We start from the raw sequence: 14,859 nt of genomic DNA, 5'->3' as shown, positions 1-14,859 counted from the left end.
TCTTTACACATTCTTGGAACTAGCTGTAATGACCTAAACTACTTAGATTTATTGTTTCTCTTTGATGCTGAAGATGCAATTTGTTCTTCGTGCCCAGAAAAACAAATAAATCACTATAGGAACAATGACTTCTACAACAATATGATTAATAGTTTCAGATCTGTCACTTCATACAGAGGTTCTGCAATTATTTTCCTTCTTAATGAATGAGTTTCCTTTGGCAACACAAAAGGCTACGAGAAACAGTCACATCAGGTTTATTTCTTCCAAAAAATTATTTCTTCATTTTCATCTTTCCTTCCTCTGTGTCTGTACTAGATCTCCTAATTGCCCTTCTCCCACACGTTTCAAGAAGTATCACTAATTTGTAAGTGGGAATGCAGTACAAATCAGGAACGGTTGGACAAAGTTAAGACTCAAGTATTTCAACACTATGTCACAGACAGGAGACTACAGGGGTACTACAGACCCTGCTTCAAAAAGGACCTGCCATGCAAAACACTTTGATTTACCTATGGACCTTTCCATGCTCACACAAACTACTGAACAGCCTGACCTTATATATGTGTGTTAACAGCAGGAGACAACTTCAAGTGACAGGGCAGGTACACCTCATAGTTTCCCCAACTGTTTCACAGCTATCTGTACTTGCAGTACACTAGCATTACTTGACGAATGAGAGAGATGTTATTCGTTCCTGCTGGCCCTCCATTATTTTTTCTAAGACTTAATTCAATGATTACCCACAATCTAGATCACACAGGTGATTACAGTGATCTGTTTTGGGGTGATGTTATCAGCCTATGTAACTGGCTTTGTCTTTCACTCTCCGCTATCCATATCCACAGCCTTCTTGGGGCCAGCTTACCATGCAAGCTATTTCCTAAGAAGCCCCATTTAAATTTTAAAGTGGCGTAAAATTTTGTGCAATGTGGGGATAAATCTCTTTTCCTTGCTCTCAGTTAACAGACTCTGACTGTGTCTTGCTCTCTGATTGGACTCACCAAAGGCTGCTATATCAGAAATTGGTAGCAATACATAGGGAGACCACTTCATGAAACACTAGTAAATTTAAAATTCTTTAGCAAAGGCAAAAAGGGACTACATTTGTTGACTATGCTTTTGGTTTGGCCCACCTGTGTTGTAATAGCAACCTATATTATCAATGGCAAATGCACAGCTTAAGGAAGTATTACTACAGTCAGCTGATACTGAACTATATAAGTTATTGTTTTCAATGGCCACACTCTATGCGTGTGTTAATGCTTGTACTGCAGGAATTATCATATGATATCTACCACAAAGCGCATATATTTGTTCCAATGACTACTAAAGCCAGGTTAGTTTGTGTAGACATACTAATTTCTTTTCATTCTGGTCCAAAGGACCAAGTGAATCAAAGCAAGAACAGCAGCAGCTCTGGGCACCATAATCCCACTAGGGAAGCTGAGGAGCTCAGGGAAGAGAAAGACCCCACAGAAAACATTTAATACACTGAGAAACAGAAGACAGACAAACGTGTAATGAACTCCCTCTACATCCACTGTTCAGATAGTACGTACTTCCTTGGCCATGTCAGTGTATTTCTGCTTTTCTTTTGGATCTAGAACAGCCCACCAATCTGCCAAGATCTTGGTTGCGCCACGATTATCAAGGCGAGGGTGTTCTTTTCGCACGAGAGAGCGATGGCGTTTGCAGAACAAGAGAAATGCATTCATTGGTCGGCGAGCTCGTTGCTCTGAGGACTCATCATCTTCGGTTTCATCAGCATCCTGCTCTAAACCGTCAGCACCAAGGAGCGGCACCTAGCAGAACCGAAAGGGAAGGGGTGTAAACTCAGTTACCCACGTTTCTCATGGAGACTGAGAGTCTGTGTGTGAACAAGGAAGACGCATGCAGCTACACACAGCTGTCTCCAAATGCCATCCGTTCCATCCAGAAGACCCCAAGTTCTACATCAAACCTCCTCACCTGACGGTCCAAGGTTCATTCACGCTCTCTGCAAGACTTAAGCTCCGACTTGCAGGTGGAGCCCATTTCTAAGCTGAGGAGCATTCTCTAGTAACAGTCCTAAAGGGGCCGGAGGGAGAAGATCCTTCCTACAAACTAGAAATCATCTCAGTGGGATGAGGTGAGATGAACTACCTCAGACCTCAGTCACGTGTGTTTGCAACCACTGAGTGCATAGGAAAGAAAGGTTAACAGTTGTTTCCCCGTCTGCTGCCGTTCATTACTCAGCCTGTGAGCTGCGCTGCAGTGCAGCCACTGCACAGCTGCCCAGTCAGAAAGAGAGGTCAAATCTCAACAGAACACACTGCCAAAACAGGGTCTCTCCACTTACAGGCCAGCGTACCATTCCTACAAAGGGACACACCACGAAAGATTATTTCTGACTGAATGAAACGAATTACTGTATGAGACAGAAAACCATCTCCTACTTAACACTGCTATTTTATACCACATCGTGAAAGCGACCTGTAAGGTCAACAGAAAGCACTGTCAGAGTGTCAGGCTCCTCCTTGCTGCTTCTTATCCTTGTCAGGGTCACTCTTCCTTATCAATATGGGGCTCAAGGCTGTCTCCTCAGCAGTGACCTCTCCCTACCTGCTTTAGGAAGGCATCAAGGAGATGCAGATACAAATGTTATCCACATGATGGAAACATCATGTCTCCATAACCCATTCCCACTCCTTGTTACAGAGGATGAGTCTAACTGTACATCTGTGAGGTGACACATTGTGGAGTCCTTACCAAAAAACGGGTTAGGCAGGCATCATTGAACAATATTAAAATACCAAGCATCAAACCAGAGACAGATTATACCACCTGTGCTCTCAATAGAGGGTACGTTGAATTTCACATGCCAAGATAGCAAAAATTGTTGACAGCTTTTTCCTTCTTTTTCCCTTTTAATCTTTGTACTTTTTTTCATCTTTAATATAGAAAGAAAACTATTAGCTTGGTATGTCCTCAGAGCCACTAGAAGCAGGTATCAAGCACAGGCTAACTTCATGTCTAAAACAAACAAGTAAAAAAGCCATGTCAAAAACCCACCTTGAGCAATGAGATATGCAACAGGTTATTAAAACAACCCAGTTAAAACTCTCACAGTCTAACTCAAAAAAAAAAAAAAAAAAAAAAAAAGAGAGTTTTGTCCAGGATTTTACAAGCATGATTGACAATTCACTTTTTTTGTGTTACTTGCTGCTTGCCTTTAGAGCCTTATGGGGACAGCATCACTTCTTTTTATTGGCTGTGTTTGTTCACAAAAGAGAACAGCAAGAAGCAACCTTCTACAGTCAAAGCATCTGATGAAGTCTACCTTATCAATATCTTCCTCCTCTTCTTCCTCCTCCTCCTCTTCAGAGAAGTCAAGGAGTTTCTTGGCAAGCAGGGGATGCCACTGAAGACACTTTCTTTTTGGTCGCTTCCCAGTTCCTTCTCCTTCTGTCGAATGATCCTTATTCCTACTACTGCCTTTCATTACTGTGACCTGTCATGCAAAAATAGTCATAAGTTCACAACAAACCCTTAGGCATAAATGACCATTGTATAGATATTTAAACAAATCAGTGACAAATATGCGGGGCACTACTGCAAGACTCTGGGAAGTTTTGGCAAGATATTAGATGAAGATTTATTTTGATTGTCAATAACAGCATAGATACATTTTTTCCAATCTCAAAATTTCCACCTAATGCCAGACTAACTAGCAACATACAATTTAAGAGCGTGAGGCAAGGACACTAGCCAGTCCAGCTCTTGAATGTGCTCCTGTCTGAAGGACAGCAGAAAAGCCCTCACACTTCACTAGTCAAGTGAGTAAGAGACTCCACAGCTCTCCCACACCTGTGTCCACTGTAGTTTTTCATATTTTGCCTCTGAAAATGTCAAGATATCCCTCTTTTTCAGCAGTGGAACATATTGCTAGCCACTCATCTGTTAATCATGCACTTACATATAGCAATGTTGATGCAGAGCCCCATGACACTATGAGCTAGGATTTCCCAAGTGCCATTAAAATGTGCAACAGGGAAATTTGACTCCCTGCCTAAGAGAAGTGAATTTTAATACACAAATTCGAAGCAAACAACCAGAAGTAGTTACCCTGACACTTTCAAAGTACTCATCAACAAAAGCCTCCGCACAGCAAACAAAACAAACCATCCACTGAACCAAATGCACACAGAAGGTAAATAATATTTACTTACACACCTATCCTGTGTGTGTCCTTATCTAAAAAATACCTCAGAACTACCTCTCAGGAAAAATACACGCTTAACACATGCTAACTACCAATTTAAGGGGTGACTTAAAGATCTGCTACCCAACTAAGGGGCAAATAAATATATAAATAAATAAGCTCAGCACACCACATCCGAGTACCAAAGCCCACAGGAAGCAAGCACTGCCGGCATAGTCTGGTCCCCCGTAGCCTTCTATTTACTCTGTGTAATGTCAATGCATAATCCTGACAGGAGCATGGCTGGTTTTCCAAGAAATCAATGCAAACATCAAAACAAACTGAAACTGGAGAGTGGTTAGCCAGCTAGATCTTTATAAAGCCAAAAAAAAAAAAAAAAAAAAAAAGATGAAGTCTCACAGGGACTTCTTGCCAGCAGGATGAAGCAGCTGGGCTAAGTCCTGGTCCCATAGGCAAAGCCAGAAGAAGCTCGGCTGCTGACTCTAAGGAGAAGGGCACGAAAAGAGATCGAACCTTTTAACTGCAAGGCCACATCGCATTTTAGGATGCTGCTTTCTGGAAGATGGCCGCTAGAGCACTAATGTTTCAGCCTACAGCAGCAGAAGGGAAAGCTGTGACACCTGCACAAGCCCTGGTACCACCATCAGGGCAAATGCCTCACCAGAACCATCTCACACAGCAGTGTTCAGCAGCTGCAGCCTGTATAGCCCCGGCCGTGCTCCAATGTATCCCACCCATTTCGCGATCACTAATTCTGTTTTTGGCTGATCTCTTCCATGTGAGTTTCTTGTTGTTTAACTCATTGGCATTTTGGCAATATGCCCTTGTTTGCACCAGAAATGTGCATAAGACTCCAACAGCCAGAAAGCTGAAGGACCTTCAGACACTGCTTGCTGGAGGAAACAACTGAACCCTGAAGGAAGCAAGTTCAGAAATTTTAACCTACATTTTAAACCGGCATTTTCCTGCACGTGCATTAGATTTTCTTAGTTCCTCCCCACTTGTCAGCAGTACCTGGCCCCCACCAGTTAAGGATGCCCTATAACTTCACAGCAGCTTGCCATTAAGGTCCACACTTTGCTATCCCCATCGTGATGCTTCTACCTGGAGCACATTCAAACTTTGATTTTACAGCACCCACTCCTCTCATAATTCTCCATAACCAACTACTGTCTTTTCAGCGAGTATCATATGGCAAATAATCATGCGCCATTTCACCTAAATCTCTGTCCGTGACTTGCAAAGTGGCTTCAAATATATAGAAACAAACAACTTGGCTTTAAAAGTCCATTAAAGTGTGGAAAAATCAAACCACAATCCAGTACCATGAAACGCAAGTTTGACATTGTTTCTGTCCCACTGTGACCTCCGCCATGTACCACGCTGCATCGTACTCCCCATTTGTCTCTCTTTCTAAAGTGCTGAAACACCATTTGCTTTTGTTTGGGGTATTTTCAGACACAAATCAACAAAGTAGCTGAGTTACTGTTCGAGCAGGAACTTCAGCTCCTGTGGGCAGCAGAGATTTGCTGAGTCTCAGAGTTTGTTAAATGATAGAGATCTGCCTATTACTGTAGTCAATAAAGTCTCTGGCCTATTTCTGAGCAGGACAAATGTGCTACAAGTACAACAGGCAGTCAGCTACTCCAGCCCTTACCACTGACTTACCTAGATGAGCTAATCATATAGTTTCTGCCTGCAGTCAGTCCTAAGTAAGATGAGTATTACTGCACGCCTCCTACCTTGTTAGTGTGAAACTAAATTAACATTTGTGGAGTGCTCCATGATCCTCCTTTACAAAGCTCAGCTGAAGTCTCAGTGCTATTTCAACAACAGCATCGCCTTTAGCTGGAACCTCTCTGCCCTTTGAAAGATGAAGAGAAAACTTCACAGGACTTAAGTGATCCCACAGTGTATTTCACATGTGTTCTCCATCACCCGAGGCCCCGCCTGTGCTCCACACTGAGCTCGGCAAGGCAGCACAGACCCCAGGCACCGGTCACCTTGCAAGTCCCAAAGGGGCTGTCAGTACGTTACGTCTCTTTACTACTTCTCAGCTGACAAGTAATTTTGGTTTTCCACACAGGAAGGCTAGGTATTGAACACCCAGTTACCCCTAAAATAGATTAACTAAAGCTCACTGCACATTAGTGCTGAAATAGAAACGTATGCTCAGCTCCAGGAATTCAAGTGATGTTCATTAGGTTGTTTTCTTAAATTGTGAACCATTTTACCCTAGTCATCACCCTGAAGCAGCAGTTCTACTATAAAGAGGCTTTTTAGCAAGATGGGTCTTTACCCAATCAGCTGAACACGAATTTAGGAGATCCAAGACACAGAGTAAGTCAGATCCTGGCTGTTACACAGGCACCATTTACTACAGAAAGACATACAGTTGCTCTTTGCTTCCACTTCGGAGTCAATCTCTGCAACGATCAACAACAAAAATACTCCTGATTTAACCCCACTAATGGAAGGACTGAGGCCACAGACTGACTTCAAACTTTGCTTTTACAGCATGGCCTGGAAGCTCCCCACCCCTTAAGTATGTCAAGTTACACACTTTATCCTCTATGCCCTCTTTTCTATAAAATAGGGGGTCCTTCGTAACACGAACAGATGAACTATTTCAGGCCCTCTTTCTCAATACTTCTGTGTTTCCAAATCCTTTTTTCCCCATTTTTACTTATTCAAGTTCTCATAAGTTTTGACCTACATTTCAGAGACTTTTCTGGTGTTCGCTTTTTGCTGATGCCTCTCAGTCAAATGTAAGATTGGCATGATGAAAAACATTCTAGTTCTCTATTACATTGCATGGGACTTTTCCTTTTAAAAAATGGATGCTGACATAGTGTGATGAACTTGTTTTCCTTTGGATTGCTTCATCTTCCGTATTACTACCCCCACACTTCATGGGCATTTCTGTCATAATTGTTGATATATTCACATACAGTTATACAATTATGAGAGAAGCTGTCTCATAAAAAAAAAATCCAGTCAAATGCAAAACACAGCTAACATGGACACTTTCATTCATTTTCTTGTATAGAAGACTTTGGCAAGACATAGCGTAACTACTTAGACAAGACACTCCATGGTCAAGTGAATGCACGTATGATTAAATGACAGCGCAAGTTTTACTGGCTTTATTCACTTGTTGAATGGCAAAACATCAATAGAATCCATTTAGTGGACTCTTCAGATTCTATTTATTAACTTGATTTTTTTTCCCCTCGACACATCATCAGTAGCATGTTAGCTGCTCGTTTTGTGTGGGAGACAGGAAGCTGGCAGACAGAAGCAAGCAAAAATACCAGCTCCTTCTTTCCCTCTCAGGGATCCCTGAGTGCTGGCAAGCATCCCTACCAGCAAGCTTTTGAAAAGAGAGCTGGACTTGGACCCTACAAGAACTGAAGCATGTGCTTAAGCTTGGCAATTAAATAGTTCCATAGAAAGTCACAGAACAAGTCATGGGCAGTCTTTGCAGGATTTGGGACTTAAAAGTATAGAAGATACACAGCACCCAAAGTGCAAAGTTTGCAATAACTGGGATTTATGAACCTTATCACAAAAAACGTGATTTCTTCTACAGTATCAGTAAAAATATAATGTATCTTTTAAGGCAGATGTAATGGCTTTTAGAAGTTAACAAAAAGAAAAACAATTAAAACCAGCTAACAAGATTTTACAAGCTATCTCTTAGCTTAAGGATGGCAAAAATGTGACAGACACTAGGGATAAAATAGCAATATTCCAACAAGACAAAAGTACAGACAGCTTTGCTTAAAATAAGCCACATATGCTTTATAACATCACCAGAGGATACCTGTCAAGGCTGACATTCATGATCCACTGACAGCAAGAGATACCTTCAGGGTTCTGTTCTACACCTGCCTTTAGCGTATATACAAATCAAACATTACAGAGATATTATACTAGTAAAAAAACTTTTTTTCTTTTTTTTTTCTTTTTTGTGTGTGTGTGTGTGTGCTGTCTGTATTATTTCCTTTCTGGATCGGGAAACATTAATCAGAGAGTCACAGTTTTCTTGGATGTCTTATAAATATGTAATCCTAATAAGGCTTCAGAGAAAAAAATTCCTTAAGAAAAGAACCAGATGGGGTCAGGGAGGGGGGAGTAGGGGAAAAGAATGATTGTTTAGCTTTTTATGGCATACATTTCTATTTCAATTACACAACTGTATGCACATGTTCATTAACAACAAATGTTTGATTACTTTCATTAAGTTTTATTTTCCTTCTATCTTCCTCTGTTACTTACAAAGCCTGATATAGTCAGGTGACCAGCTTTTGCAGTCCTAATTTTGGGACTACTTCACCCCATGGTTGATCTGTCACCAAGAATGCTGCTAGTGCTTGTGCTGAAAAAGCTGCACTCACCAGACATTCCTCAAACTATGTCCACAAAGACCAAAATTCTTATAAAGGTCTTTAAAAGTAAGGAAGTGCTGTAAGGTACATTGTTGTAATATAGGCTAGGAAGAAATCCAAGACCTGGAAAAGCAGAACCCCAGAGATATGAATTGTGAGTATGGGGTAGTCCCTGTTGGAAGATTCTCTATGGAATAATGTCTGAACTTCAGCAATGCTCAACTTATTTCCATGAGGACAGTGCAATTTCTGTTTTCCTGTTACCTTAAAACTACACCTCCTGGAGTCCAGCTGGGACCCTCAGATGACTCCATGCAGATTACTGGGTACAAAAGAGCACAGGGAACAATTCAAGTGGATCTTCCCCACTTTCTGCTCTATTTTACACTACGTTCTCTACTACTTTATAACAACAAATACCAAAAAGAGAAGAGAGACCTGAACTATGACACTAATGGCTTGGTGTTTTGGGGGCTACTGAGTCAGTGAACTGAGCTGTTTCAACAAAGAAGCAGGAGAGCAGGAAATAAGCTCATGTTCTCACAGGTCTAGTGGGCTGTAGAGGTATTTGACTTCTCAAATAAAAGTAAAAGGAGACTGCTGACAGTAAAATATACCTACCTAAATACAAAAGGCTTTTTGAAAAAATAAATTTCTTTTATCTCTGGAATAACTGAATTAGGTTATTTCTATCATGAAGGACAAAAACTAGTTGGCAGTAATTACTGACCAGTCAGTGAATATATTCTTTATTGTTTCACAGCAGAAAGCCATTAATGAGCTTTCTAACTTTCAGAGATGTGATGGTTTAATGGGGGACATGCTGAGACTCAGTGGAGTCCTGTTTGCTAGCAGAGGTTTGGGATAGAACTGTCACCACACAAAATGCTTAGCAACACAGCAACAAGTCTTACTTAATTTATAATGACACTCTTTTCCATCTCCATAAATGATTTTAAACTATTCCGTATTCTCTTAAACTCAGATCTACTGCAAAGTCTTTTAATAATGGTTGATTTTAAATAACAATGTCTCGTTTTTCTTTCTAGTTCTACTTTTTCTTCATTAATAGAAGACAACATGAAGAAATAGAATACAATACTATTTTACTTTGTAGGGAGTTCTTCAGCTTTTAGGAACATCCTCATAAAAATTAGTCAAAGACTGGCAAACCCTGCCTGCTACAAAATTGCCCTCAAAAGACAGACTTAGGAACTGGATCCTATCACTACACTGTATGAGTAAACTGATTATGAAATTCAAAAGACAAAACTTAGCACAGAACTAAACTTTTGCACTTTCCTTACGCCCCTGCCAGAGAACAAACACAGCTGACTGGACCTTACTCACCCAAGTGAGTATTTCAACCAACAGCTGGCCTGAAATTCAGTATGTAACCCAAACCTGGAGTGCTACATAAGCGACAGTTCTGGAAAACAAGAGTGTATCATGGTTAGGTTGCCAGCAAGTGCTTGTTTTCAGTAGGGAAACTACTTGTTAAACTACAACTTGGTAGCTATAGTCTAGAAAATATACTCGAAAAAAGGGAAAGAGAGCAAACAATAAAAAGACAGAGAAAGATGGGGGAAGAAAAAAGGGTAAAAAAGGGGGGGTAAAAAATGAAGAAAAAGCACAAAGTAAAACAAAGGAAACGCTCTGTGAAAACTAGCATCATTTAGCTTGACAAAGACAAAAATAACTGGCTTTGAATACACAGAAGACATCAGCAAATAATCTATTTTCCACATCCATAATGCAGAGTTGGTGGGTGGCCTCTGCTGACAGGAAGGAAAACAGAGGCGAAACCCTGGAGCGCGCTCCCTCCCAGGCAGCAGTACAGCAACAGCAGAAGAGGGGTGTCTGCCGGGTGGGGGGGAGGCACCCAGCACCCCAAGACCCCTAGGAGCTGTGGCATGCAGGGCAATGGCACTGCTGAACAAACCCCCCAAGTTGTCATGTGTCATCCCCCCTCACCCCATATTCTAAAGGTATAAAAAAAAAGTTAATCCAATTATGAAAACTAAGTGGTGCATGACATTTCAAATATGTAACTAAAAATGTATTTTTAAAATGTACTCAGAATGTACTGAATGCAAGTAGGATGGTCAGACAGGAGTTTGGACAACCTTTATAAAAACAATCACCTCCTCCAGTCTTTGATTATGTTTTTGTTTGGTGTTTTTTTCCCCTCCATTTCTGTGTTTCTTTCCCAGACTGAATGCCAGGTAACAGCCACTTATTAGGTAAAACCAAATTAGCACATTTATCTTAAACTTATCAGTGCTGGAAGGTACCAACTACCAGGCTTGCGGGAATCAGCTCCTGGACCTACAAAAATAACCTTTATTAAGTGAGAAACGGTTTAGGAAATGATCAGGCTTTTACCTTCTACTTTGCTTCATCCCAAATATAACCTAAGCTCTGAAAAAAGTCAGGACTTCAAACACAAATTATTAATTTTTAAAAAATAACAAGATGGCCACGTGGTAGACAAACACTTTTCAAACAGACTTCCTGAGGCCAGGCACAATAAGTTCCGCTTTTTTTTTTTTTTTTTTTCCCCCCCTCTGACCAAGTTTTTAATGAAACGGCAAGCCACCAACTCCACCGGAAACATTTGCTCTGTTGGGGCCACACAGTGTCTGTTTGGGAGAAACATACTGTTTCCACATCAAAACAAAACACCCATGCCACTCAAAGGCGATGCACATCCACTAACCCAACTCCTCTCCAGTAGGTGAGCATTAAATCCAGAAGGAGGGGGGCATGGGAAACACGCCTGCCTGAAAAGCACATCAGTTTGAGAGCAGGAGGGATGGGCATGCTGCAGAGGATGGGGTCAGGGAAAAGGAGGAGGAGGAGGTATCAGAAATGCTGCTGTTACCCAGTGCCAACAGTTACCCACCGCTGGGGCTGTGACAAAACGGCCGGTAACTGCATCATGGCACTGGTACCTGTGCAGGATAAGGGGGGGGGGGAGCTGAAAAGGAGCCTCTGGGGTGCTGGACCCAGCAGCTGTGCCGTGGCCAGGCAGGCAGGCAGGCAGCCGCGGGGTAGCCTGGGGCTAGGCAACCTCCTGGCTGGTGCAGCTGATGGGGCACGGAGCCAGGACGGGACACGGAGCCAGGACGGGACACAGGTCCCACCGGCCGGCCAGCACACCGAACCCGCAGGCAAGGGGCCGGGCACGCCGGCTGTTTTAGGGCTCCGGTACCCATGTGCTAACTCCTCAGTTGCATCAAGCCACCACCCTGTGCTTCGGGAAGAGGGAAAGGGCAGTGAGTACCTGCTGCGAGGAAAAGGAGGAGCCACACTCGGCAGCTCCGCTGAGCGATGCCCTCCGCAGATGACCTGCGCGGGCCCAGAGGAGAGCCAAGGAGGTGCTCGGGGCTTTCTCCGAGCAGCCTTTCCCCCCCCGCCCCGAGCTGGGTGCTGGAGGAGAGGGAGGATGCCGAGCAGGAGCTGAGCCCCGGCAGCAGGTGAAGGGGTTGGAGGTTGTTTACCTCCAAACCGGCCCCAGCCCCGGGGGTTCTAAACCGGCAGCCGGGGGAGGGAGTTGGGGGGGAGGGAGGCGGTGGGCAGGGAGGGGAAGGGAAGCTGGTACCTTTTGAAAGTAAACTTAAAAAAAAACCAACCAAAACAAACCCCAAACCCAACAACAAGCAGCAGGCACCAAGGAACTAAAGCAGCAGCCCGCCCACCCAAAGGGTGCACCAAGCGGCTCGCTGGTGCAGTGGAGGGGACAGCGGCTGGTCTGCCCCGTGCCACACCGCACGCGCCTTCCATGCAAGAGTTCGCCTCGCAGAAATGGGTTTGGGGGTGGAAATCAGCAACATCTTTGCTCAAATGCATTAACGTCTCCAAACAGGAGCCTCCACAGAAGGATGCAGTTTAAACAGTTTGAAGTAACCAGCCATAACCGTTTTCTATTAAAATTAGTTTTCAGATCATGTGGCTTTCTTCCCGAGTCACTTGGGGGAAAAAAAGGCAAAAAAAAAAAAAAAAAAGCAGTTGTCTGAAGACTCAAGTCTTAACGCAGACAGGCCTTTTTTTGCCTTGAGCTTCAGTTACAGTAGTGCATTTGCTATTGCAAGATTCATTTCAGCCTTCATCAGCTGCAGAAACAACAGAACAAGAACCCCAGCAAGTCACAGCTACGCTTACTTCACCAAAATGCTAATGAGACTCCAGTGACACCACTTCGATAGTTCAAATTTACGGTTCACAGAGTGCAGGAGAGAAGCATTTGTTAGGGTGAGAGCCATCCTTTGGGCACTAACCACCCCAGGTACCAACTGACCGCCACAGCAGGTCTGCCCACCGCCGCGCGCATCCCCTGGGAAAATCCGCCTGGATTAGCCCAGCCTCCTCCTCTGCCTGCAGCTCCTGGAGAGCAAGGCAGGGGCTTCCCTGTCTGCCTTGCTCTGTGCAGGGAAAACGCAAAAGGAGCCAGGCAGCAGCGCCAGGCCTCCCTGCATATGTAGGTGAGGTTGGTCACCCAGGGGACGGACACACTGGGACACGTGCGCTGCAAAACCTGGCCCTGCTCCTAGTGAAAGAGACCTGACCCACGCAGCCAGAAAGCTTCGGCATCCTTTTCCTCCAAAGCAGCATTTCTTTTTGCTGCTGCAACACGAGAGCGCACCAACAAACCTGGGAAGGTGGGCAGAATAAATGCCTGAAATTCAAAACACAGAGGAGGCAGAGCCCAACCTACTCTGCTTCCTCCCACAGACAGGGGATAATGACAAACACCCGCCACAAAAGCCCTCTGCTGACGCCAGAGCAATTTATCAATGGCGTATACTTTTCCTCCAGGGACACAGAGAGATGGTGAAATGCAACCACCTCTCAGACAGGAGAGGAGGGCTTGTCTGCAAAGCATCACAGACCATAGCAACATCACAATCCAAAAAAGCAAGTTAAAGCAGGGGAGAAATGATGACAGAGAGAACAGTTGCCCAACAGCAATGAAAACAAGGGTCCACAACTGAGACAGCATTCACGTATGCGCCCCGAAAAAATTGCTTTGTGCTCCTGTGTGATCAGGACTACCTGAGCCTGCACGAAGAGCAGCTTTTCTAAAAAGACAGCTGTCATTCCCGTGTTTTGCTGTTATTTTAATATCGTCCAAAAATGAAAATCTTTGTGATTTGTTAATTGGATCACCAGGGCTTCCGTCTAGCTTTTGCAAGTCACTAAAGAGTTAATCTCTGCATAAAGAGCTTTAGAGCCAGTGAGATTACTGGTAAGATGGCCACAGGAAATACTTAATGAATTTCAGTGCATGGGTACTCCCATCAGCTCTTTCCCACGAGGGCATCTGCCGTTCAACAACAGCTTCCTCACGGAAGGGCCTAGCGGGCAAGAACTCAAAGTCAAATTGAAATTTTATGTCAACAAGAGGGATGGCCTGGAGTTCTGTTCACAGCCTTCGAGGGTGAGACCCTCTGAATGTCAAAAAAAAAAAAGAAAAAAAAAAAAAAAAAAAGAAAAAGTCCATCTTTTTGTACTTGCCACTCCCAAAGCTTCATTTTTATCTTTGATTAGTAGGCATACACATTGCTGTAGGGTCCAGTCACGGCAGAAACACAGCCAAGTGCTTTTGCGCAGCACGGAGCAGCACAAAAGGGGAGATGTTCCTGCAGCAGACATCGCAGGGTGAGCACAGCTGAATGGGAAAATTGTTCGATGCTCCTTTTCACCTCTTGTTGATTGTGTCCTAGCGTCTTCTGCAAAACCGGGACAATGCGGCTGTGTCCATCGCTACTGTAATCCATTCTAAGGTTTACCATGTGCGTAACGAAGCTTTCATAATAAAATTCAGTCATAATTACTACCAGTGTCAGGGGAACCATATACAGCTGTACGAGCAAATGAAAGAATTAGTCCCTTAATACATATTTAATAGGCCATAAAATCCTTGAACAACCCTGTATTATAGTTTGTCTACTTTTGCTCTCTTCAACTCAAGTACAATAGGCTAAGACAGTTGTCCAAACAACCCCTCAAAACAGTTCCTCCAGAAGAATCAAATTAATGGCTACAGACAGTATTTACTCAGCTTTGCTCATCTTCAATATTATTAGCTCATAAATCATGGTAATGTAACCCTTATGCATCTCAGAAAGAACAATAAAGAGGCTACATGAAAATGTCAAATAAAACAGGCTTGTGCAAGGATCAGTGACAGAAATACCACAAGATGGACTTGATAATAAATTCCTAGCTGCTATCATATTTTCTGCAGAATTAAGCTGTTAT

The 14,859-nt window shown here is 43.3% G+C and overlaps 1 protein-coding gene across 1 annotated transcript in view; it reads right to left on the bottom strand.

Annotated features, from left to right (window-relative positions):
• Positions 1-14,859, bottom strand: part of BBX (BBX high mobility group box domain containing) — a 111,714-nt gene that overhangs the window by 55,320 nt on the left and 41,535 nt on the right. Inside the window, exons 3-4 of the mRNA XM_082498182.1 lie at positions 3,323-3,493; positions 1,563-1,805 (exon numbers count right to left, since the gene is read on the bottom strand). Coding sequence (XP_082354308.1) covers positions 1,563-1,805; positions 3,323-3,484 — 405 coding nt within the window. The 5' untranslated portion in view covers positions 3,485-3,493. The remainder of the gene's footprint in view (positions 1-1,562; positions 1,806-3,322; positions 3,494-14,859) is intronic.

The sequence above is a fragment of the Vanellus vanellus genome (assembly GCF_965231255.1).
Source record: "Vanellus vanellus genome assembly, chromosome: 1".
In the NCBI taxonomy this organism is placed as follows: domain Eukaryota; kingdom Metazoa; phylum Chordata; class Aves; order Charadriiformes; family Charadriidae; genus Vanellus; species Vanellus vanellus.
This window is presented reverse-complemented; position numbering and strand designations above follow the sequence as displayed.